At 39.9% G+C, this 25,456-nt stretch overlaps 1 protein-coding gene and 1 pseudogene across 1 annotated transcript; one reads left to right on the top strand and one right to left on the bottom strand.

The window, feature by feature from the left end:
• Window positions 1–6,590: 6,590 nt before the first annotated feature.
• On the top strand, window positions 6,591–12,944 carry LOC147933394 (transcription factor MYB52-like). Its single transcript, XM_087476969.1, has 4 exons — window positions 6,591–6,895; window positions 7,171–7,372; window positions 7,461–7,718; window positions 12,583–12,944. Exons 1-4 carry the CDS (start codon window positions 6,869–6,871, stop codon window positions 12,831–12,833), a joined length of 738 nt encoding a protein of 245 aa, XP_087333095.1. The 5' UTR covers window positions 6,591–6,868; the 3' UTR covers window positions 12,834–12,944.
• Window positions 12,945–13,387: 443 nt separating this feature from the next.
• Window positions 13,388–15,951, bottom strand: LOC104733991 (uncharacterized; annotated as a pseudogene).
• Between the last annotated feature and the right edge of the window lie 9,505 nt (window positions 15,952–25,456).

Below are 25,456 nucleotides of genomic sequence, written 5' to 3' on the forward strand. Positions count from 1 at the left end.
CTTTGTTCGTGAGTGTAGCTTCGGCTTCTGATAATAACAGGATTTTACTCTCTCTCCTTCAATTAATTTTATGTAGTTGTAGTACTGAAGGTGTCAATCCAAATGGGATAATGATAGTCACTCAAGATGCAATCAAGGTATCACAAGTCAAGCCAATTCAAAGAGAGTGTTTATGTCTAACAATCCTAGAATGGTCGAAATACAAAACAAAAATAAATTAGAGAACTAGAAACGAACATGAATAACAAGAAGTAAACATGAATATGAAAAAGCAGTAATAAGTCTAACCAGAACAGCAAGAACAGAAACAGTCTCAGGAATGCAATAACAATCAGAAAGATAGAGGTCCTAAGGATGAGAGTAATTGATGTAGGCGGAGTCCTAGTCTACAGAGTGTCTAACATGCCACAGGCAAACTATCCCTAGACAATGAACATCAAAACTTAGCTAATCCAATCTCTTGATAGAAGCTAGTCAGACTCAAACACTTCCAAACCTAGCTCTCGCTAGAGAAACATGATCAAGCAGACATGACAAACAAATTCATTCATGTCAACAAACACCCTAGACAATTAATATCTTAGGCTATGAATGTAAATCTCTGGCACTAGTTGGTCAAACATTTCATCAAACACCTTTTGGGTGTGGAAATGTCTAAGACCTATTTACAATTGATTAGAGAGAAACTAGTATTTCTAACTCTAGTCCAGAAGGGAAACATACAAATCTAAGCTTAAAAACCTTATTGTGACACCCCGGTTTTAAAGACTGGCGGAGAGGTTTAAAAGAATTGATTTGACCACCTATGTCACCAAAGTGCACTTATCTTTTCGGTCAAGGGTCATTAGAGAACTCCAGAGTTTAAGCGTGTTTGAGCTGGAGTAGTCTCAGGATGGGTAACCTTCCGGGAAGTGACTGTTGGAACTGTGCGAGTGAGGACAAAACACAGGGAAAGAGCATGTGGTGATTTATAGGGACGGTAACAAGTCTTTAAAACCTCCCGGACGTAGCAACCGACCGTCGGATATGGATGGACTCACGGGCCTAGTGAGAGGACGTGAGGCCCATTAAGAAAAGTGGGCCCATGGACTGGAATTGGACATGGGGCCCACTAAGAGGCGGTGGTTGTGGCGTTACAAGTGGTATCAGAGCCAAACCCAGACGAGTGTGGAGTCGAGTGGGCTCACACCGTCGGGGGTGACGGTCTTGGTACGTAACGAGGACGTTGCGATCTGTTAGTGGGGGTGAATTGTGACACCCCGGTTTCAGAGACTTGCGGAGAGGTTTAAAAGAATTGATTTGGCCACCTATGTCACCAAAATGCACTTATATTTTTGGTCAAGGGTCCTGAGAGAACTCCAGATTTAAGTGTACTTGAGCTGGAGTAGTCTCAGGATGGGTGACCTTCCGGGAAGTGACTGTCAGAACTGTGCGAGTGAGGATAAAACACAGGGAAAGATCATGTGGTGATTTGTAGGAACGGTAACAAGTCTTTAAAACCTCCCGGACGTAGCAAACTGACCGTCGGATATGGATGGGCTCACGGGCCTAGTGAGAGGACGTGAGGCCCATGAAGGAAAGTGGGCCCATGGACTGGAATTGGACATGGGGCCCACTAAGAGGTGGCAGTCGGGGCGTTACACTTATATACTAAGATTCACCATCTAATCTATCTCATCTTCAAGAACACTAGCACTACTCAAATCCAGAAATCATCATCACCAAGGAAACAAACCGAGAAAAAATTAAATCAAGCATAATCAAATAGAGAAAAATTAGATAAACAACTTTGTGAAAGAAATCAAATGCCAAAACTAAATAAATTAAGAGATATCTTGATTACAAAATCAGAAAACGTTTTAGATGGTTACAAATAAACCTTAGGGTAAAAACAAACTCCTTTGGGTAAAGACTTAAGGGAGTATTTATAGCAAAACATAGAAAACCCTAAAACATATAACGACAAGATAGAAAGTCGGTTCAGGAATCTTCATAAGCGTGCGAGACGGGTCATTCGAGTCGCATGTTCAGTGTGGTCGGTTGAGTCGCATTGCATCTATTCCAGGCATGGTGGTGGAGTCGCATGTCTGGCATGGTCGGTCGAGCGGAATGTCATCTCTTCTGGGCATGGTAGTCGAGTCGCATGTCTAGCGTGGTCTCTCGAGTGGAATATCGTCTCTTCCAAGCGTGCTTGGTCGAGTCGCATGGTGTCTCTTCCAGGAGCACCGGTCGAGTGGAATGTCATCTCTCCCGGGAGCGCCGGTCGAGTCAGAATTCTGAACGTACATGCATCCATTAAAATGGTGATAACTCTTGAACCACGACTCCGATTGGCTTAAAATAAACGGAATTGGAAATATGACTCAATTCTCTATAACTTTGATGAAGACATCAAAAGCTGAATCCCAAATTAAAATCTTCACTCGACTCGATCAAAGAGGTGGAAGGACATTATAGGCGGGTCGCTGGGTGGTGTAGATCGAGTCGCTGAACTGCTCTCCTGCTTTCTGTTTGCTTTTTGATGGTTTGGACATCTCCTAAACACCTGAAACAACTCCAATATGCAAGATGCATGCTAGACCAAAGCAGGACTACCTAGATATGCAAAAGAGACTAAAAACAATGCAAAGCAATGAGTTAAGAGAACAAAATGAATGACAAATGCATGATGAAACAGTGTGTAAGATATATACATATCAGCTTCCTTTGGAATCGTTTCTGATTTGAAGCTTCACCGCCCTCGTCTCCGATATCCTTTGGAACTGTTGTCGAACTCTCGATCTTTTATATCACTTTTGTACTTATAGTTGTAACCTTATTGAATTATGCCTTGTGTTAGCTAAAACTCTAAGCTTTGTAAACTCCTATTAGTTTGAATGAATGAGTGAGACCTTTGCACATAACAAAAAAAAAAAACTTAACCGAGCCAATTGAAAGGAATATTGTTTATATAGGTGACATAATGCGGTTCGATATTTTATTGCATCAGCTGGTGGATGAAGCTTGGATTCATACCGGAAGCATTGCATACAATCTCACAGATCTATGTTGAAAGCAAAAGACCATCAAAAGCGAGCTTAGAAATATAAATCGAGAGAACTATTCACAAATACAATAGAGAGTGAGTGAAACTAACTGTTTGTTACTGGATGTGCAAATTCAAGCTCTTCAAACCCATCACCAGTCCCCTTTCAACTTGAGCGAGACCTTCATGTTAAATGGAGCTTCCTAAGGGATATTGAGGAGAGTTACTTTAAACAGAAATCTAAAATAAACTGGCTTAAAGAGGGTGATTTAAATATTTCCTACTTCCACAATATTCGTCAATCTAGAGATAGCTTCAATACCATCATATCTTTCCTCCTCGACTCGGGTGCTCTCCTCACTCACCAGGACGCTATCAGTGACCATGTAGTTGCTCATTTCAAGTTTATGTTAGCTCTGGATAATCTACCATCCCCCACACTATGGGCCTCACAACCCTGGTTATAATCATTGAACCCTTTCAGATGCTCCCAAACTCAATCTCAATCTATGCTAAGTGTTCCAACACCATCGGAGATAACCAAGGTGATGATGAAGTTGAATCCCAACAAAGCCCCTGGACCTGATGACTTATCCTCGGGGTTCTACAAAGTAGCCTGGGGAACAATGGGAAGTGAGGTCATTGATCATTCATGCCATCCTCCAAAAATGCTCAATCCTCACCCTTGTACCAAAGAGACCTAGGGCTTCAAAAATAGCTGACTACCGGCCCATTTCTTGTCTGAACACCCTCTACAAAGTTGTCTCCAAGATTTTAGTATCCAGAATCAAGCCTCTACTGCCCTCGTTCATCTTCCCTAATCAAACAACATTTGTTAAAGACAGGTTGCTTCTAGAAAACACTATCCTTGCAGCTGAAATTGTCAATGGTTATCACAAATCTACAGGACCTAAAAGAATAGTTATTAAAGTGGACATTGCTAACGCTTTTGATACCTTATCTTGGGAATTTCTCTTTAACTGCTTGAAAGGGTTAGCGATCCCTGATCAGTACTTGAGATGGCTGCAAGCTTTTGTGTGTACCACCAATTTCACTGTTGGCTACAATGGACTTGTTCATGGCTATTTCAAAGGTAAGCGAGGGCTCCGACAAGGTTATCCGCTCTCTCCTTACCTATTTGTAATAGCAATGGAAACTTGTTATTAATGCTAAATAAGGCGGCAGAGGAAGGTACATTTAAATATCATCACAACTGCGATAAAGCTAAGCTTGCCCACCTCTGCTTTGCTGATGATCTCCTAATATTCTTGGATGACTCTCTTTCCTCTGTCCAGAATGTGCTCCAAGTACTACATGAGTTTGAGCCTCTGATGCAGCAAGTAAAGGGGAAAATAAACAACTGTTGTGCAAAATTCTTATCTTTCGTGGGACGTCTTTTGCTTATAAACAATGTCATTGTAGGGATCTCAAATTTCTGGTCCTCTACATTTGTCCTACCCAAACAGTGTATTTCAAAGATCCACTCCCTCTGCAATGCTTATCTCTGGAAAGGAAGCACGAAAGGTCATCACACTGCTAGGGTTTCATGGGAGATAGAAACGGAACCAAAGGATCAAGGGGGATTGGGACTAAAAGACATTACCTATTGGAATAGATCTTGCACTATAAGGCTCATATGGCTCTTATTCTTCAGAACTGGATCTGTGTGGGTGGCATGGTTTAAGCTCCACTTCCTGCGAGGGTCTTTAAATAACTTTTGGACAATGAAACAAAGACAGAATTACTCTTCGCTTGCAAATAAGTTGCTGAAGATCAGAGATGTTGCATTTAAGTTGGTAAAATTAAGAGTCGGGAATGGACTTACATGTAGAGTTTTGCATGATAACTGGTCTCCCTTGGGTAAAATCTTGGATTTCTTATCTTCTCTCGGGAATTCAAGGTTGGGGATCCCTCTGACTGCCACTCTCAATCAACTTTGTCACCAATGGCAATGGCAAATTCCTCACGCTCGAAAAGAGAACCAGGTATCTCTTTCTATTTTCCTTACCACGTTGACTCTCAGGGATCATGATGATTACTATGAATAGGAACTAGAGGGAAAGATACACCACCGACACTCTACCGGTATGATATATCGACTACTAAGGGAAGAGTCCCCTCAAGTCCCATGGTGGAAAGCTATGTGGATCTCATGTGGTATACCAAAACACAACTTCCTTACCTGGCTTTTAATCCTCAATCGATGCCCGACTCGAGATCGTCTTCTCAGTTGGGGTCTCTAAACAAGCCCGATGTACCTCCTCTGCAACTCTTACCCGAAGAGTCGAGATCATCTCTTCTTTAATTGCAGCTTCGCTTGGTCTATCTGGTCCTCAACTGCTCAGAGATATGGAATCCAGGCCCTTACTTCTTGGGATGCCATTATCGACTACATGGAATCGCTCCACCGGCCAAAGGCACAAAAAAGACTCTCACTGCTGGCTTGGCAGTATGTGCTCCCTCTACTTGATATGGACTTAACGGAATAATAGATTCCACCGGCAGAAGTATAGTATGACGGATGCTCTACTGCGGCTCATCGACTCTACCATCCAGAACAGGATCACATCCTATAATGCTTCAAATCCTGCAATCGCCTCTGCGATGTTCCAACAACGGTTCTCCTCCATCTACTAAGATCCAAGGTGATGTTTCACTGTTCCATCGCCTATCTAGGCTTTCTCCTATGGTTCAACTTTTAGAATTTGATATGTCGTTAATGTGTTGTACCCATTATTACTTGGGATAAAGCCTATAATTACAACTCTAAAGCCGGGCTGGGGTTTTGTATGTTTTATTAAAGTCACAGACCTAATCATATACCTATGTATTATTTTTACTAGTTCAACCTAAAGCTATGAAAAGATTTAGTTTAAGAGTGATGCATTTGCAACGGAGAGTGAAGAACTAATGTGGGTTCGCCCAATTTAGGAATTTGAGGACCAGTTCTTAATCGTTCTGAGATTTGAGGAGAAGATTCAAAGCTGCTTCCGGAGTGAAATTTGCAGAGATGTGATGAAGTTGGTAAGGATGACGTCTGAGAAAGGTTAAAGCTTTATCGACAAGAAGTGAAACTGAAGAAGAAGCCAAGCTAGATAGGGATCGTCGAATTAGGTTTTAGAGATAAACATTTAACAAGTTTAATTTAGGGTTTTAGCCTTTTTTTTTTTGTCGTCTAGGGTTTTAGCCATTTAGGACGAGAAAAGGGTCGAAGAAGATGATGAAGACGATGCAGAATTGATCTCAGCCATCCATTGAGTTCTTATCAAGATGTCATCTCCGCCATCCATTAAGTTTTAAAATCTTTTAACCATTTTAGTTTATTACATTTGGTTAATACATATGAGGAATGAAATTTTACAATAAAAATACTAAATCTAAAATAAATTTCGAAAGTATGAAAAGTAAAATTATACTTTAGATGGGAAGTTCTTTGTTTTACATATATACAAATAGACTATAAATAGATAAAAAATCCAATTACAAATAAAACACTGTCATGAGCTAATAAATTTTTTAACTATCTTTAAAACATGACAAAATTTTATAATAAAGTGAGATGACTGAAAATGAAATTGAAACCATGTTTAGAAGATAATCTTATTCAACAAATTTTCCTTGGTAAATCTACCAATTAAGGAATTAGTCAAAACTTGTCAAATTTATAATCACCCAAAAATTTAAATAAGAACCAAAATTGTAGTCAAAAGTATTAAAACTTATATCTTTCCTAAAAGTGAAAACAAAGTACTATACATAGTAGTAGTTCTTCTTCATCTATAAATTCACGGTACTGGCTGTGCCGCAGTTTTCTAATTAACTGAATCAAACAGTGTCATTTCAATGGAGTCTGCTTTGTCAGCTTTCAAGGTACAAACAAATCATATATTTTTTCTTAATCTAATAACTAAATATGTAGTTCAATACTTCATCATCAATCTTTGTCTTCACCATTAATCATCAATCCTAAATTGACTTTATAAACAAGTCAACATGTGTGTGTTTTTTAATTCTCTCTCCTTAGGTTTGCATATTTATACGGTAAACAAAGCAACAACAACATTATGTGTCTGTTTCTGTATATATGTAACATAGTTTTGGAGGAGACTCGTTTTAATAAGATATCCTTGTGACGTTTATTGCAGAGACCAGCTAATGAGGTTGGAGCAGCAAACAATGCATTACCGTTGAGAGAGATGCATCAAGAGAGGAAGGAGAAGACAAAAAGGCCATCTCGTGGTAAAAGAGGATGGACAGAGTCACAAGATCTCAAACTCACAGAGCTCGTGGAAGCTTACGGTCTAGAGAGTTGGGATCTCATTGCAGAGAAGATGCAAACAAGATCAGGTAAAAAAAACAAGTGGTTTATTTTTATTTTTCCGGTACTCGCCATGAAAGTTGAATCTTGTTTTTCTTGTTGTTGTGTGTTTTGAAGCTCAGGGTTGCAGAATGAGGTGGGTGCACAAGCTCGATCCAAAGATTAACAAGACAGAATTCACCAAGGCGGAAGAAGAATTAATGATAACAACTCAGAAATTATATGGCAACAAATGGTCGATGATTGCTAAGCTCCTAAATAGAAGAACAGGCTATGCTGTGAGGATGTATTTCAACAGAAACGTATGGAGGCAAACAGAACCTAACATAAGATATTCCACTGCCCCCCTGAATCCATATGCCTACATTGTTCCTGGTTTGTGTCTTGTTAAAACTAAACTATTAGAGAGTAAGGAGGAAGAGAGAGGAGAGGCCGGTAAGGCCGAGCCTTGGAAGAAGAGAAGAAAGGCCGGAAAGGCCATGTAAAGGCCGGTAAGGCCATGTCCGTGTCCGTGAGCGACCATGTACCGTGTCCGGTACCATGTACCGTGTCCGTGAACGGACCCATGTCCGGTGAGCGGCCAGTTAGGCCGTGAACACATTGAAGAGAAGGCCCGTCCGTACAGGCCCATCCGTACAGGCCCGTCCGTACAGGCCCGTCCGTACAGGCCCGTCCGTACAGGCCCGTCCGTACTATTAGTATATATGAAGGAGAAGAGAGAGTGAGGCCGGTGAGGCCGAGCTGCACAAGGAAGAAGAGAGTGGCCGGTAAGGCTGCTAGTACAAGAAGTGTGGCCGGTAAGGCCATGAGTGGTGTGGGAGCGGCCAGTAAGGCCGTGAGCACAATAAGAGTGGCCAATAAGGCCATGTGGGCCGTGAGAACAATGAGAGTGGTCAGCAAGGCCATAAGAGCAATGTGAGAAGAATTGTGAAGTAAAGGCCTTATAAGAAGAAGAGGCCCAAGAAGAAGTTAAATGTCTCACAAAGGGAAAAGAAGGGAAGGAAGGAAGCATGTGAGACCTTGGTTGGTGAAGAATGAGACAACCAAGGGAAGGAGCTGTCCCTTTCACCATACACCCACTTGTGCACCAACGGCTATATGTCACTCTCACCTCTCATCTATCTCAAACGGCCATATACATTTGTTCTCCTATATTAAGCATTGTAATCTCTCATATGTAACACAACACACAATTATCTAATAAGAAGAGAAACCGATTTCCTCTCTATACTTGTGTTCTTGTTTCATATTAACAATGTAGAGAGTTTAGGATTAGCGGTTAGGGGCTGCCCTTAAGGCAGCCTATTCTCTTCTCAAATCCACCTAAACTCTTCTTATTTACTGCTTTACTTAGCCTAGATTACTGATTCTTAATCCTCCTTCTCCTAAGTACACAAACTCTAAGTGTTGTGATACTAGAAGAGGATAAGTCTCAAACTAGTGCTTCTCCTAGTTAGGATCCGCTTACTCTCTAGTATTTGGGTTCTATCTAGCTTGTTTATGGGGAGTTCATCACAAGTTGATGTTCTCTCCTCCCCCTTGAGAATGAGTTAGTTTGTTGTGGGTAAAGGGGGATTCATTCACCAAGTGTTTGTCTACCCTCTCTTGTGAGCTTTGTCTCATAAATCCCAACATGGTATCAGAGCAGGTTCTGTTCTTGGTGATTTAAACTCATTCTCAAAGTCGTTTTCTTAGGAGTTAGCTTAGTTAAAGTTTTAGACTTTGCTTAGGTGTTAAATCGCTTAGCTTAGTTTCTTTAAAGCTTTAATTTTGCTTTTGTTGATTAAATCGATTCTCTAGCAGCTCATTGTTGAGTAAGCTTGGTCTCTTGTCTTGTTAGAATTTGTAGACCAAGTGTGTGGAAAGAAATCGATTTTACAAGCCCCATCCTTAAGCTTTACCGATTTGGTAATAGCTTTGTTTATTTTGGGATGTGTGGGAAGTGATGAACCATTGAGCAAATTGTGTTGTTCATGGTGAGGATTCACAGTTCTTGTGTGCTTGTATGAGCCACGAAATTCTTAGGATTTAGCTCTCTTAGGATTTAGTTAATTTTCCTCTAAAGGTTTAACTTTGCTTTTGTTAAATTTCCTTTAAAGGCTTAATTACTAAATCGCTACTTCTTCTTCTCAATGTTGAGAAAGCTTTGTTTCTGGCCCTATGGTGTGTCCAGATTCAAGCTTGAAGAAGAGAGAGATCTTAATTTTCGCATCTCATGTCCGCTTGGTCAACTAGACTAAAGCTGTTCAAAGATGCATTCTTTTAACCGTTGGACAATAGGTTGTTCCAAAGGCTTTTGTTGTTTCTTCTTTGCTTGGGACCACGAAAAACATCTTCTATATGTTATCTTCGTGGATCTAAAGCCTTAATCTCTTGAAGAACACTTGTTTAAGTGATTCTACAAGGAGTTTTGTTGTTAAACCTTTGGAGAAACTAATTTTCCATAAGGTCCATTGTGTTTCAGCCATTAAAGCACCAAAAGAGATTGTCTTCTTGGATGTTCTTGGCTGTCAAAGCTTCTTTCAACTCAAGAAAACAGAGTTAAACTCTGTCCATAAGAACTCTTGAGCAGATTCTCTATTCTACTCTCCATTCATCTTATACTACCGCCAATACTCTCCCTTATACTCTCACTTTCTATTCTCCATATATACTCTTATTAATTCTCTAAATTCTCTATTTAATTTCAGTAATATTCTCTATACTCTAATCTCTAACAATCTCTTGTTTAGAATCTGTTCCATTGATTTTTGGTTTCAGTTTCAGCATTGAAGATTGTGTGGAGCTCGCTCACTATCTCAAGGAGAGAAGTGGCGAGGTTGAAGGCTACAAGATAGCCATGTAAGAGCGCAGCACAATGCCTGGAGTTAGAACCAAGGGCCACCAAGTCTTTGTTAGGCTGGTGGAAGGTGATGAATCAGTCCAAGAGCATGTGTGTTAGTGCCAAGTTGTTGATCGGATGTGCACAATGGTCTTTAGGAAAGGTGATGCACAAGGTTTCAACTGTTGATTGGATGTGCACAAGAACGGTGATGCACAAGGCTTCAACTGAGGTGATGAGGTTTCAGCCCATCATCAAGTAAAGGTTACGGGGGAGATCAAGTGACTTCAGACCGTACCTCACAGATTCTGCTCGGCCACAAGCAAAAGTCTTTACTTAAAGCTCAGCCGAAGCGTCTCAAAGATCGACTCGGACGAAACCCTTCCACTGCGATTCGGCTTCCGCGTTCTTCATTAAAGTTCGAGACCACAGAGTCATCTTGCCAGTGGAAGTGGAATCATACCAATCCGAGCAGCCGTTCGAAAGTTATGTCCGATTCAGTGGGCATGTGTCAGTCTGACAAATAAAACTGACCGGGTTTAAAACCATGGTTAGAGGAGCGGTCTCAAGGAGGAATTCCAAACCGCAACAGTGATCAACTCTCTCCTTCCTATCCATCAAAACACCATAAAGGCTGTGCTCTAAACTCTACTCTATTTAAATTTCTTAAATTCATTACCTTAGCTTCATTACTAGTCTTTACTCTTTAATATGTTCTCTTGAATTGTCACACTTTTAGAAATTTTCTTTGATATTCCTCATAGCAAACACTTATTCTTTTCTTCTTTATCACTTGTTTAAGGGGTAAAGGAGACTATGAGAGCCTCAAAGAAACTCTAAAGGCGCAAGGATGGAGATCATAAGGAATGTGCTAAAGGCAAGGTGGGCTAAGGAGTAGGAGCGGTTCAAATCATGAAGAGAAGGGAGCTAGTTCTTTGCAAACCAAGGTCAAGGGACATCATGGATAGTGGAGTCTATACTCTTTTTCCCTTAACAAAGTTTTATCCCAAGAGGTTTTCTTTGTTGAGGTTTTTAATGAGGTAGATGTCACTAGTCCACCCTTGATCTTTGGTCCCCATGGTGCCCTGCAGATCAAGCGTGCGGGGGAGTATTAGAGAGTAAGGAGGAAGAGAGAGGAGAGGCCGGTAAGGCCGAGCCTTGGAAGAAGAGAAGAAAGGCCGGAAAGGCCATGTAAAGGCCGGTAAGGCCATGTCCGTGTCCGTGAGCGACCATGTACCGTGTCCGGTACCATGTACCGTGTCCGTGAACGGACCCATGTCCGGTGAGCGGCCAGTTAGGCCGTGAACACATTGAAGAGAAGGCCCGTCCGTACAGGCCCATCCGTACAGGCCCGTCCGTACAGGCCCGTCCGTACAGGCCCGTCCGTACAGGCCCGTCCGTACTATTAGTATATATGAAGGAGAAGAGAGAGTGAGGCCGGTGAGGCCGAGCTGCACAAGGAAGAAGAGAGTGGCCGGTAAGGCTGCTAGTACAAGAAGTGTGGCCGGTAAGGCCATGAGTGGTGTGGGAGCGGCCAGTAAGGCCGTGAGCACAATAAGAGTGGCCAATAAGGCCATGTGGGCCGTGAGAACAATGAGAGTGGTCAGCAAGGCCATAAGAGCAATGTGAGAAGAATTGTGAAGTAAAGGCCTTATAAGAAGAAGAGGCCCAAGAAGAAGTTAAATGTCTCACAAAGGGAAAAGAAGGGAAGGAAGGAAGCATGTGAGACCTTGGTTGGTGAAGAATGAGACAACCAAGGGAAGGAGCTGTCCCTTTCACCATACACCCACTTGTGCACCAACGGCTATATGTCACTCTCACCTCTCATCTATCTCAAACGGCCATATACATTTGTTCTCCTATATTAAGCATTGTAATCTCTCATATGTAACACAACACACAATTATCTAATAAGAAGAGAAACCGATTTCCTCTCTATACTTGTGTTCTTGTTTCATATTAACAATGTAGAGAGTTTAGGATTAGCGGTTAGGGGCTGCCCTTAAGGCAGCCTATTCTCTTCTCAAATCCACCTAAACTCTTCTTATTTACTGCTTTACTTAGCCTAGATTACTGATTCTTAATCCTCCTTCTCCTAAGTACACAAACTCTAAGTGTTGTGATACTAGAAGAGGATAAGTCTCAAACTAGTGCTTCTCCTAGTTAGGATCCGCTTACTCTCTAGTATTTGGGTTCTATCTAGCTTGTTTATGGGGAGTTCATCACAAGTTGATGTTCTCTCCTCCCCCTTGAGAATGAGTTAGTTTGTTGTGGGTAAAGGGGGATTCATTCACCAAGTGTTTGTCTACCCTCTCTTGTGAGCTTTGTCTCATAAATCCCAACATAAACAATCTCATAGATTCCGTTTCAAATCTCCAATAGAGTTTTTCTTCATTATTGTTATTGTGTGGTTTACAGGTAACGGAAGTTATGAAGGTATCGGGATCAAGAGCTACAGCTGTAATACGCCAAACGAGGAAGCTACTAACCTCTATGCTCGCATGCCAGTGCAACTCTCAGGTCATCACCATCACTTCCCTACCTTCCCTGCAGGTTCCTCCTCGGCAGTATTCACACCGCATGTCTCCATCTCCCAACCAGAAGCAGCAGATACAATGATCAGAGAAACCCCGAAATTTATTGATTTTCTCGGGGTAGGACATTCTTGAATAAACAACTTTGCAACTGTAACCTATAATCCCTATGATGAGGACTCTGTGAAACATCAAACAGTCTAAAATAAAGTCTGAGAGTGACTAAATAAAGTGTTTGTTTTGCTATTTTCTGAGCTCCTAAATACAAAGCTGGACAAACATAAAGGTTACATAGGTAGACTTTCCCCAAAGTCATAAACAAGAGATAAAAAAACCTCAAGCAATATTCCAAGAGAGCTGTGAGCAAACTGAGACATGTGAGATCATTGGTAAGACTGATCAATATCGAAGAATCCGATAGCTGACAAAGTAGTCAATGTCATACGACTTTGTGACGTTGATAGGTGAATCAGGGCCAAATAACTCGCCGAGGCAAGGAACAGAAGCAGAAGCACTGCCTTGGCAGGGATTCGGTGGGCTGCAGCCCGGATGGTGGTGAACGTTGGATGAACACATTGGAGTCCAGGGCAATAGACCAAAGGGGGGAGCAAAACTGCACAACCAGCACATAATGAATCTAAGGCTCTAAAATTCTGGCAATCTAACATATTCCACAATAGGAAAAAATCTTAAACAGCTTGAGCAATTCTGTTAATCTGACTAGTGTTTGCCAATGATTCTTCAAGGTCATCATCCATTGTGAGAAGTCTAGTACTTTCTAAATGCTCTCCAGGGGAATCATCGATCTCATCCAACCTCAGTTCCTTTATTATAAACTGTTTTCCCACTGCATTTATAGTTTTCTCTATAAATACCAATCTTTCAATATAATCCTTCATTCTAAAAAACGAAATCTCTGTGATCTCTTTCCTGCAATACTCAAATGCAGCTGTATATCAAAAAACCTGCCAAATGGATAACTAAACTGTACCAAATCAAAGAGCACATACCAACCGGTACTGAGGCACTCTTGTAAGCCATGTTATTCTCATTATAGTCCCATAGAAACGATGTATGGTGAATCCATCTATTCCTCGTTATCGACTGAGCATTCCCACCAAATTTACGATCACCAAAAACATAATCTGAACTAAAAAAAAATGTAAACTAACAACAACAACCCCAAAGAACATCATATCAGTTTTCAAACAAAAGAAACCATTCTCACGTAGCTGAAACCCGTTGATCCCGTTAAACACATCGCGGGAAAAGGGCCATTTCATATCGAAAAAAAATTGTGGAAAAACCACACACTAGAGGCTCGAACCCACGACCTCTTCCGTATTTAGAATAGGACTTAACCAGTTTGTCCCACAACAATTCTCGAAAGAAACATACAAACTTATTAATATAAACCTAAGGTAACAACAATCGAAATCGAAAAAAATTGTGGAAATCCCCACTGCCGCGGGTCGAACCCAAGTACTCAGATACAGACAGCATAGCATTTAACCAACTGATCCCACAACAATCCTCAGTAATAACACACAACTTTAACTTTATAAACCTATAAGGTATCTAAGTCCCAATTAAATGAATTTGAATTGGGGAAAAATAAAAATCCTAGGGTACTTCTTCTTCTATCAAATATAACTGATAAATTTATAAATTTATAATTTATAACTGAGAATTAAATAGAAATTTATAAATTAAGTATAACTGAGAATATATTTATAAATTTATAAATTATCAGTTAAATGAAATGTTTGAAGTTTAAGGTTTAAGGTTTATAAATATTTCATTTAATTTTTAAATATAAATTAATTTAATTTAAATATAAATATATTCTCAGTTATATTTAATTTATAAATTTATATTTAATTCTCAGTTATAAATTATAAATTTATAAATTTAACTGTTATACAAATTTATCTTTATATTCTCAGTTATATTTAATTTATATTAAATTTATAATTTATAACTGAGAATTAAATGTAAATTTATAATTTATAATTTCATTTAATCTAATTTATAAATTTAAATTTATAAATATATTCTCAGTTATATTTAATTTATAAATTTATATTTAATTCTCATTTATAAATTATAATTTATAATTTAAATATAAATTTATAAATTTATCAGTTATATTTGAGAGAAGAAGAAGAATCCTAGGATTTTTATTTTTCCCCCAATTCAAATTCATTTAATTGGGACTTAGATACCTTATAGGTTTATAAAGATAAAGTTGTGTGTTATTACCGAGGATTGTTGTGGGATCAGTTGGTTAAGTCTTATGCTGTCTGTATCTGAGTACCTGGGTTCGACCCACGGCAGTGAGGATTTCCAAAAAATTTTTCGATTTCAATGGATGCTACCTTAGGTTTATATTAATAAGTTTGTTGGTTTCTTTCGAGAATTGTTGTGGGATAAACTGGTTAAGTCCTATGCTAAATACGGAAGAGGTCGTGGGTTCAAACCTCTAGTGTGTGGTTATTCCACAATTTTTTTTCAAAGAAAACAAAACGACGTTGTTTTTGCATTTTCGATGGCAGTCAATACACACGTGGACTCTGAGTCAGCATCTCTAACGGTTGACTTAATTCCGTTAACGTGGACTGTGAAATTGGCTCAATTTTGTGAGTATAGGTATGAAATTTGAAATGTCTTAGGGTACATGTATAAATTGGCACTCCTTATTTGTACAGGTAGCAATTCGCACTTTCAGAATGTGTACGGGTATGAAATGGCCCTTTTCCCCACACATCGCTATACAAAGAACCACTCCATAACAGAGCGTGGATAAGGCTGAACATTTGGAACATTTATCTCTATTGCAAATCAAACTCACAAAAACAGTACTTTCATCAACAACCACAGTTCCTCCACCAGTAAATCTCTTGATAACCGGAATCCCATCTTTCACAACAGATCCAAGCTCAAGAAGTTCACAAGGCTTCCTTATGTAAACCAAGAAAAAAAAAACAAAACTTCACATTATCAATAAAGATCAGATTTTTATAACCAAAAATGAAAGATATTTGAACCCCTAAAATAAAAAGAGCTTATTTTACCCTGACAGTCCCATGACAATGGTAGGAACATTGGTTCCATCGTTAATATACACCAATTCTCAGAAGAAGATCTAAGTAGCCTTTCTTCTAAAACCAATTCTCAATAGACTCGGTGTTCCTCTAAGCTTGACGAGATTCATTAATGGAAGTCCTAAATCCTTGAATCTATTCACTATCATCTTTACCCTAAAGGTATCGACTTTTTCCACCAAACCGTTGAGATAACAAATCCAATTTGCTCAGAAGTTTTGGTTTTTCAGAAAAGGAAACACCAAAATCAGAGAATCTTTGATGGCTCGAGTCTCGAGATTCAGACAAATGCGTTAAGAAGAAGATTACCAAAGATTTTAAGTTTACAAAGAGAGAGCAAATATGCAAATGTATCTAAACTGGATTAACATGTTCAACCGCAAACCATCTCCAATGTATATTCTTTAAAATAGATTAACTCTAATATAGAGCATCGTTTTTCTTCAATGTATTACTACCCAAAATTAAAAATAAGGGGGTCAATGTGTTATAGGGGAGAATCGAACACGGATTAGGGAGGTCAACTTAGGAGGGAACAAACCAACTTAGCTACTGAGACTTCAATGATTTAAATGCAAAAACAACTATTTATCTATTTTAGGCAGGTCAGTTGACCCCCCTTCCTTCTACATAGGTCCGCGCCACTGGTTTTGACTCTAAAATAGAGTGGGGTTGGAGATGTCCTAAGGCTCTCTTTTTCCTATGTTTGTTCTCACTCGCACAGTTTCGACAATCACTTCCCAGAAGGTCACCTATCCTAAGATTACTCCAGCATAACCAAGCTTAACTGTGGAGTTCTCTCAGGACCCTTGACCGAAAAGATAAATGCACTTTAGTGAAATAGGTGGCCAAATCAATTCTTTTAAACCTCTGCGAATGTCTCTGTAAATGAGATTTCACAATTCACCCCCAATAATAGATCGCAACGTCCTCGTTGCGCACCAAGACCGTCACCCCCGACGGTGTGAGTCCACTCGACTCCACACTCGTCTGGGTTCGCCTTTGATGCCACTTGTAACGCCCCAACCGGCACCTTTTAGTGGGTCCCATGTCCAATCCCAGTCTATGGACCCACCTTTCTTAATAGGCCTCACGTCCTCTCACTATGCCCGTGAGCCCATCTCTATCCGACAGTCGGTTTGCTACGTCCGGGAAGTTTTATAGACTTGTTACCATCCCTACAAATCACCACATGATCTTTTCCTGTGTTTTGTCTCACTCGCACAATTCCGACAATCACTTCCCGAAAGGTCATCCATCCTGAGACTACTCCAGCTCAAGTACGCTTAACTCTGGAGTTCTCTCAGTTCCCTGGACCAAAAAGATAAGTGCACTTTGGTGACATAGGTGGCCAAATTCATTCTTTTAAATCTCTCCGCAAGTCTCTGAAAATTGAACGACGGCAACTGTCGCTTGAAATTCCAGCAACTCTGCTTCCACCCCGTAACACTTTTCTCTCACTCTAGCAACTGGTCCGTCATCGTCATCGTCATTTTGCTTTTGCTGTTGTCGTTTTGCTTTGCTGATTATCGTTTTTATCGTCGTTCTTCTCTGTCGCCGTTGCTACTCCAGTGATTAGTAAAAGTACAGGCCCTACATAGGTGACATAATGCAGTTTGGTATTTTCAATTTTATATATTTATAATTAGAAAATAATTTGTTTGAACAAAAAATTTCAACTTCTAAAATTTATATTAAATATATTTAATTAAGATGGTCCAAAACTAATTATGCTTAACCAACCAATTGTTTTTTTATTCCATTTTTTGCTCTTTTTATTTATTTATACACTTATTTAAATTTACACAGATAAATGATAGTATAAATATTAACCAACCATTTAAAGTAACAGACCCAATAATATACGTCTGTATTATTTTTACTAGTTTAAACTAAAGCTATGAAAAGCTTAGTAATTATTTTTTTGTCAATGGGTAAAACAAATTTTGTTTCTTGTGAGAAATCTCTATTTAGTCAAATAATATTCAAAAAATTAGTAGACTAGGCAATGTATAGAATATTGTTTTACATATTTGTTCAACAATGATATTTATTTCCATATATGCTACTTCAACTTCAAGAAAGTATTTAAAACTCTGTACGTGGAAATAAATCATATATGTTGACTGGTTAAATATACAATGTATTACAAAGGATATATTGCCAAATATATGTAACTTTTATGATTTTATCTTAAATTTTTAATAAAATATTTGGTCTAAGAGTATACTTTTATCCAGTGTTCAAGAAAGTGGTTTAGGCGGCCGCCTAGGCGCCGTCTAGGCGCTATGTTGGTACCGTGATCCCTCACTTCGGATAATGGGCCTTGGCCCAAGACGGACGCACAAGACGGGCTGAAGTGCAGTAGAGCTGGCCCACTAAGCCAGCTAGGAAAGTATCGAAGTAAAAGCGTAACGGCAGTGCGAAATATCCCGGACTTTGGAGGGCATTCAAATAATCAAATCATAAATTGTATTAACGAGAGCGCGAGATTTACGCGATAGATTGATTCGATATTAACTGTAATAGGACTATAAATAGGAGAGGGGGGGGGAGACGGTGTAAAGGGATCGAAAAAATTTCATTTGGCAATAAGAATATCACTCCGCAAATTACTATTAATCTTTATTTTCTGCTCGGAACTAGAACGGTGGTAAGCACCCACGCTCTCAATTCACTCCGGAACTAAGGTTAGACTTCAGTTCTCACATTTGGCGCTAGAAGGAGGGGGAATTATCACCTGTGCTCTTGCTAGTTCCGACTCCACCTCCGTGTCCACGCCTTACAAACGTCGATATGGCTACTGATTCTTCCAACTAGGTAACTCTAGAAACAATCCAAAAACTTTTGCAGGATTTGTCAGAGAAATCCGACCGTCAGCAAGCAGCCTCCGCTGCTCTGTCCGAGCGTTTCGATAATCTGGAAGGGCAGGTCTCTACCCGCTTGGAGACAGTCACTAGCTCGGTAGCCGATTTTTCAGCCTCTCACCGTGCGTATGCCGATCGGGTCGACTTCTTTCATCAAGCAATATTCTAGTTTGATCGAAACGGCAGTAACTGACGCTCAACTTTGGAATCTAAACCAAGTTGCTGGGGAGTCACTCCGGTCATACATCACTAAGTTCAAGGAAATTCAAGTCCATATTCCGGGCTTTTGGATTCAACTGCCTTGGCTGCACTGAAAAATGGTCTCTGGCACGAGTCCCGTTTTCGCGAAGAGCTAACTGTGAACCAGTTTGCCACCGTCCAGGACGCACTCCATCGAGCCTCGAACTGGATAGTTGCGGAAGAAGAAAAGGCAGCCGCAATTCAAAAACATAAAGTCATTACCAAACCCAGATTCGAAGCTCCCGCTAAAAAGACCCCGCCTTCAACCCCGAAGCCCGGAGCTGGCATGTTTGCTGTGAACCAATCTCCATAGAAAGGTTCCCCAAAGAATTCACCGTCCAAACCACCGTTTTCACCACGCTCCAAGAGCGGAGTGCTCGCAAGTAACAAATGGGTTCGGGACGAGAACGCGTACTGCAAGCTTCACAAAGCAAATGGGCATTCGACTCGAGATTGCAAAAAACTGATGCATCTTCTCGCAGAAAAGTTTGTGTCTAGTGAAATGTCAAACGTGACTATCGATGAGCTCGATCAGAAAACAATCTCCGAAGCCGATGAGGATGCTCCACCGCTGAAGAAACCAAAGCAAACCGACGGTGACACAGCTCCCAAGAAAAGAATAGATGTCATAATGGGAGGTTCACGCCTCTTCCGAAACTTCATCACGGCGATAAAAGACCATCAGCGGAAGCTCACGAGCCTGCAGCCTAAGCGAATCAAAGTCACTACGAGTGATTTGCCCGAAGTCACCTTCTTGGAGAAAGAAACCGAAGAACTGAATATTCTGCATGATGACGCACTTGTCATATCGCTGGATGTTGCAAATAACGAAGTGTGTCAGATCCTAATAGATACTGGGAGTTTGGTGGATTTAATATTCGTAGAAACGCTTACTAGAATGGGCATCGGAAGAGAGCACATTGTGGGACCACCTTCTCCCTTGGTCTCGTTTACGAGTGAGACATCGATGTCATTAGGGACAATAACACTGCCAGTCTCCACTCAAGGAGTAGTCAAAATGGTGGAGTTCACGGTCTTTGATTGACCTACGGCCTACAATGCGATAATGGGAACACCTTGGCTCTTCCAGATGCAGGCCATAGCTTCAACGTACCATCAGTGCGTCAAGTTCCCAACCCCGCAAGGAATTCCAGAAATTTTAGGAAGCCAAAGGACAGCGAGAAGTTGCTATCTCGCGAGTTACAAGGTTTTGGTCCAATGGCAACCACAACTCGAGGTCACGAAGAATCCAGTTCGGAAGCAGCTCAAATGTGACCTCACTGAGTCTATTTTTATTAATGAGAAGTTTTCAGACCAGGAAATCAAGATCGGAGCTGGATTAGGAAGCGAGCTCTGAACCAAGTTGATCTCCTTCCTAAAGGAAAACATATCCACCTTCACGTGGTATGTCGATGAAACTAGCTTTATTTGTGGGTGTGGATGATGAATGTATGCAATGGTGAGATATGAATGAATGGATGGTTAGGTGTTTCAATTCCCCTTATGCAGTTGCAGTATAAGAGGTGTCAATCCTATCTGAGTGTTTGTGAACAATCAAGATGTGCATATGAGACTAAGTCAAGCCAAATGTAAAGGATGTTTGTCACTAACAATCCTATGATGAAAATGCAAAGTGCAGAAAGTGATACTACAAGAACTAGATGCTAAATGTAAATGGAACAGAATGATTATAGCAGTTATGAAGCTAGAATAGAAATAGAAACTATGGTAATGCAAGTATTGAACTAATGCAAGGCAAATAATGAACAGAAAGCTAAGTGAATGCAACAGAAATGCAGCTCAAATGAAATACGACAAACACAAATCATAAACCAAAGTTCTGCGGATGAACTCGAGCAAGCACTCGATCGAGTGTAGATCGAGTGCAGGGTCGAGCTGGACAAATACGCAAAAACAGAGCAACACAAGAAAAACAGAGCAATACCAAAACGAATCAAACAACGATCAAACAACATGATTTAAGCTAAGAAATCAATTAAAAAGGAAGGCCTTGAGGAGGGATTCATGGGCTGGACTAATGATTGAGGTTATCTAACTTGGTCAACAAATCTCAAGCAAACTTTGAGCTAATCTCTAGACATATAAATCTAAGACAAGTTTAATCCACTCTCATGGCAAGAAACAATCAAACCTATGCATCTCTAGACTTGTTCTCACAAAGAAAAGAATCTACACAAGCAAGCATTAAGAAATATATCTCATACCAAACAAGACCTCTAATCTCTTAGCAAGCCTAATGGTAAGCTCTAAATCTAGCCTTATATATGCTCCTTAAACATTGGTGTGATGCTAAGATGCTTGAAATCAAACCCTACCTTCTCAGATATAGGATCAGCGTTAAGAACATCTAGCCTAGAAGAGATTCTACCACAATCAAGCTTGACCAAAGCAAACAAACCTCAAACACAGCCCAGCCTAACCCATTCTCAAGATCCTAAACACTACTCACAAGAACACATGATGAACATCAAAGTGATAAACCCAGAAAATACTGAAACTTGCATCACTAGAAAGATAAAACAGAGATCTACAATACTCAAGAAGGAATCAAACACGAATTCTTAATATCTTGAAAGTTATGAAACCAACAAAATCCAAGAATCTTATGTTTTCTCTATTAAAAGAGTACAAGATCTAAGAAAAATAAAAGTGCAAAAGGAATAATTCCCAAAAGGGTAAAAACTAGGTTTCTGACTATTCTAAAAAGCTGGACTCTTTTGGTGGCTGCAGGTACAAGGCTTTATATAGGAGAGGAGGTGGAAGCCCTAAAAATACTAAAAGACAAAATAGTCAACGGCTCGGTCAACTCGACCGTGTGCTCGGTCGAGTGACAGGTCGAGTTAGCTTCTCTCGTGCATCCTCCACTCGGTCGAGTCCCTCTCTGCACACGGTCGAGTGTCTGGTCGAGTGGGCGGTCGAGTGGGACTCCGGACCTTGTTGTTTCAGCCTTAACTCTCTTGCTTTCCCTTCATGATTGCTTCACTTCTCCTCAGCATTGCTTCCATGCTCCTTGAGCTCCAAAATCACCTGTTTATGCATGAAAAGATGCAAATGCAATGCAACTATGCTCTAATACAAGATTAGTCCTAAAGCTATGCAATAATGGTCAAAATGGATAACAAAAGATGCAAAAGATGTGAATATATTAAGGGAAAACATGGTAAAATATATGAACATCAACACCCCCAAACTTAGTCTTTGCTTGCCCTCAAGCAAATAATCAAGACATAAGAAGGTATGTGAGGTTTGAAAGTGGGATCTCAGCTCCTAAAGCTTGCAAATAGACCATCTAGAATCAATGTCCAAGTTATTAATATTATGATGCAAGTTGAATGAGCTGTACTTAAAGACTTTAGACAAGCATATCATAACCTTTACTGATTTGAGCCTTAGATATCCACATGCATTCAAATCAACCATTTCCTTTAACATTCATTAATCAAGAACATGAATCAATTCTATGCAATGCTTAAACTCATTTGGCTTGGAGGTAAAGGCTTTTGAGACAATGATGGTCTCTTTTTAGAGTGGGGCTTGTCAATATCAAGGTTCTCTCATGAAAAATGGATTGAGCTTTAGAAGAATGCTAAAGGTAAGATCACTTAGACACATACAAGAACAAAACCTTGTCTATCCAAAGGCACCCAAAGAATTCATCCTAGCAATCTAAACCCAAATGATCCTAGTGCTACCCTTTAACTTCTTCTTTTCTCTTTCACCCTTTTCTCTTTTGGTTTTCAAGTCTTAGGAGATGCTTCTTATTTGATCTTTCTAGTGGGATGGGGGATTCTTTCTTATTGCTATGTTCTCTTTTTTTTCTTATTCTTAAGACATACAAGCATTTTGCTAAACTCTTCTTTTCTTTCTTTCTTATCTTTAACTAGAACCAACTTTATCAACCTTATACTTCCCATTTTTTCACTAGACTTTGCTTAAACACATTACCCTCCTAAAGACTCTAACCTTTTCTCTCTTTTTCCTCTTTTCTTTTCTTTTTCAAATCAACCAAGTCCCAAACCCAACAGTCAAACCACCTAGTCCTATCTAGTTTGGAAAATGCAAACTAGAACTACACAAGGTCTTACTCTTGTCAGTTCAAACCTAACACATTCTACCAAGCTCAATCCCAAAATAGGCCTTACACACTCAAGAATAAATTTGGCTTGAATGAAGGATAGGTTAAGGGTAGGGAAACTGATTCTTAATGAGGAAATCAGCTACTTTGATCAACAAGAGTGGTAAAAAGGAGAAAGATGATCCAAATATGTATATGGTATCCATGAGTTTAAAGTAATGCACACATTGATAATTGAAAGTCAATATTAGGTTCTTATAAGTAGGAAATGGCTTCAAATCACAACATGCTTCAATTTAGACCAAATACAATGCAGAAATTCAAGGCTTGGTTCAATCTTATGCTTCTAACCACTCAACTAGCATCAAAGTACTATTAACTTGGGCATTGATCCTAGTCTAGTGAATTAAGCAAGTTAACAAGGCAAAACTCATCATAGATCCCTAATGCAAATATTATACAATCCTACATGAAACATGCTAAACAAGATCCTAATATGCAATGCAAACTACATGAACACTCTTTTTTTATAAAGATTTTTTTTTTCAAAATTTTTCAAATTTTTAGAGTTTTTCTATGCCTTAGATGCTATGCAAATACTAATATGAGGATGCTAAAAATTTGAAATAAGAACACAAAACACAATGTCAAATGCTATCTCAAACCCTCCCCCAAACTTAAATCACACAGTCCCCTGTGTGAAAGAAACTTGTAAGAGGATTCAAGACCAAAAACAAAACAAAATTTCAAATGCAATGATATTTACAAGTGAAGGTGATAGTGGTACCTCAAGGGTTGTGGAAGAAGTTGTCCACATCCATTTGCATGCTGTCAAAGGAGTAGTTGGGGTCTTGTTGGTGACTTGGAGATGGAGATTGGGGCAGCTCGACGATGGCGATCGACCGTGACTCGGTCGAGTACGTGCTCGAGTGGGGGGGTCGAGCTGGACCGCGTGTGTCCCTCTCTTCTTCTGTTAGACTCCCTTACTTCCCTGACCATGAAAACACCAAAACAAAAGTCAACATACCAAAATCCTAAGCAATATATACAGAGATACCTTAGGGACTTCCTCCCTAGTGAGCTTGTTTAGAGTCACTAAGCTTGACTTCTATAGGTCTTCAAGCTTGAGGGGCATCCTTGAGAAGCATTGTGCACTTCTCATGTGTCTCCTTCTCTCCCAAATATTTCTCAACTCTCTGACCATTGACTGTAAACTCACTACCATCTTTGCTGAGAAGTGTGACAGCTCCATATGGTAAAATCTCTTTTATTTCAAAAGGACCTCCCCATCTACTTTTCAACTTCCCAGGGAATAACTTGAGTTTTGAATTATAAAGCAAGGCTTAGTCTCCAGGCTTAAGGTCCTTTATGAGAATCTTCTTATCATGGAAGGCCTTAGTCCTCTCCTTGTAGATTTTGGAGTTTTCATAAGCTTCCAATCTGATCTCCTCAAGTTCATGCAAATCAAGGCTTCTCTTAGCTTGTGTTGTTTCAAGATCCAAGTTCAGAAGTTTGATTGCCCATAGAGCCTTGTACTCAACTTCAACTGGAAGGTGACAAGACTTTCCATACACAAGCTGGAATGGGGTTCTTCCTATAGGTGTTTTGAAAGTTGTTCTATAAGCCCAAAGTGTTTCATCAAGTTTACTAGACCAGTCCTTTCTTGTTGCTCCTACTATTCCTGATAGAATGGCCTTGATCTGTTTGTTTGACACCTCAACTTGCCCACTTGTTTGAGGGTGATAGGCTGTAGACACCTTGTGATTAACTCCATACTTTCTTAGCATCCCTTCAAAAATCTTGTTGATGAAGTGTGTTCCCCCATCACTTATTACAACTCTTGGGATTCCATACCTTGGAAAGATTATGGTCTTGAAAAGTTTAAGAACCACTTTGGGATCATTAGTGGGGCTAGCAATGGCTTCCACCCATTTGGAGACATAGTCCACTGCTACTAAGATGTAGACATTCCCATTTGAAGTGGGATTAAAAGGTCCCATGAAATCAGTTCCCCACACATCAAATATCTCAACTTCAAGAATTGGATTTTGAGGCATCTCATTCCTTCTTGTGATATTCCCCATTCGTTGGCAAGCATCACACTTTGTGATGAACTTATGAGTGTCCTTGAATAATGTAGGCCACCATAGGCCAGCTTGTAAGACTTTCTGGGCTGTCTTGAAAGTTGCAAAATGTCCTCCATAAGCAGAGCCATGGCAATGTCCTAACACTCCTTCAACTTCATTCTCTGCTATGCACCTTCTAAACAATCCATCTGATCCTTTCTTGTATAAGTAAGGTTCATCCCAATAGTATCCATTGATGTCTTTGAGGAGCTTCTTCTTTTTATAGGGGTTCATGTCTGCTAGGATTTCTTCACATACCTTGTAATTGACAATATCAGCATACCAAGGCAGATCCTCACTCTCATGTGCCATCCACTCTTCCATC

The sequence above is a fragment of the Camelina sativa genome, chromosome 12, assembly GCF_030686135.1.
Source record: "Camelina sativa cultivar CO46 ecotype springtype chromosome 12, ASM3068613v1".
NCBI lineage: Eukaryota > Viridiplantae > Streptophyta > Magnoliopsida > Brassicales > Brassicaceae > Camelina > Camelina sativa.

Coding starts and splice junctions, on each gene's coding strand:
- LOC147933394 (XM_087476969.1), top strand. CDS start 6,869: ATGGAGTCTGCTTTGTCAGCTTTCAAG. Junction 7,373..7,460: donor GAAGATGCAAACAAGATCAG/GTAAAAAAAACA, acceptor TGTGTTTTGAAG/CTCAGGGTTGCAGAATGAGG. Junction 7,719..12,582: donor ATATGCCTACATTGTTCCTG/GTTTGTGTCTTG, acceptor TGTGGTTTACAG/GTAACGGAAGTTATGAAGGT.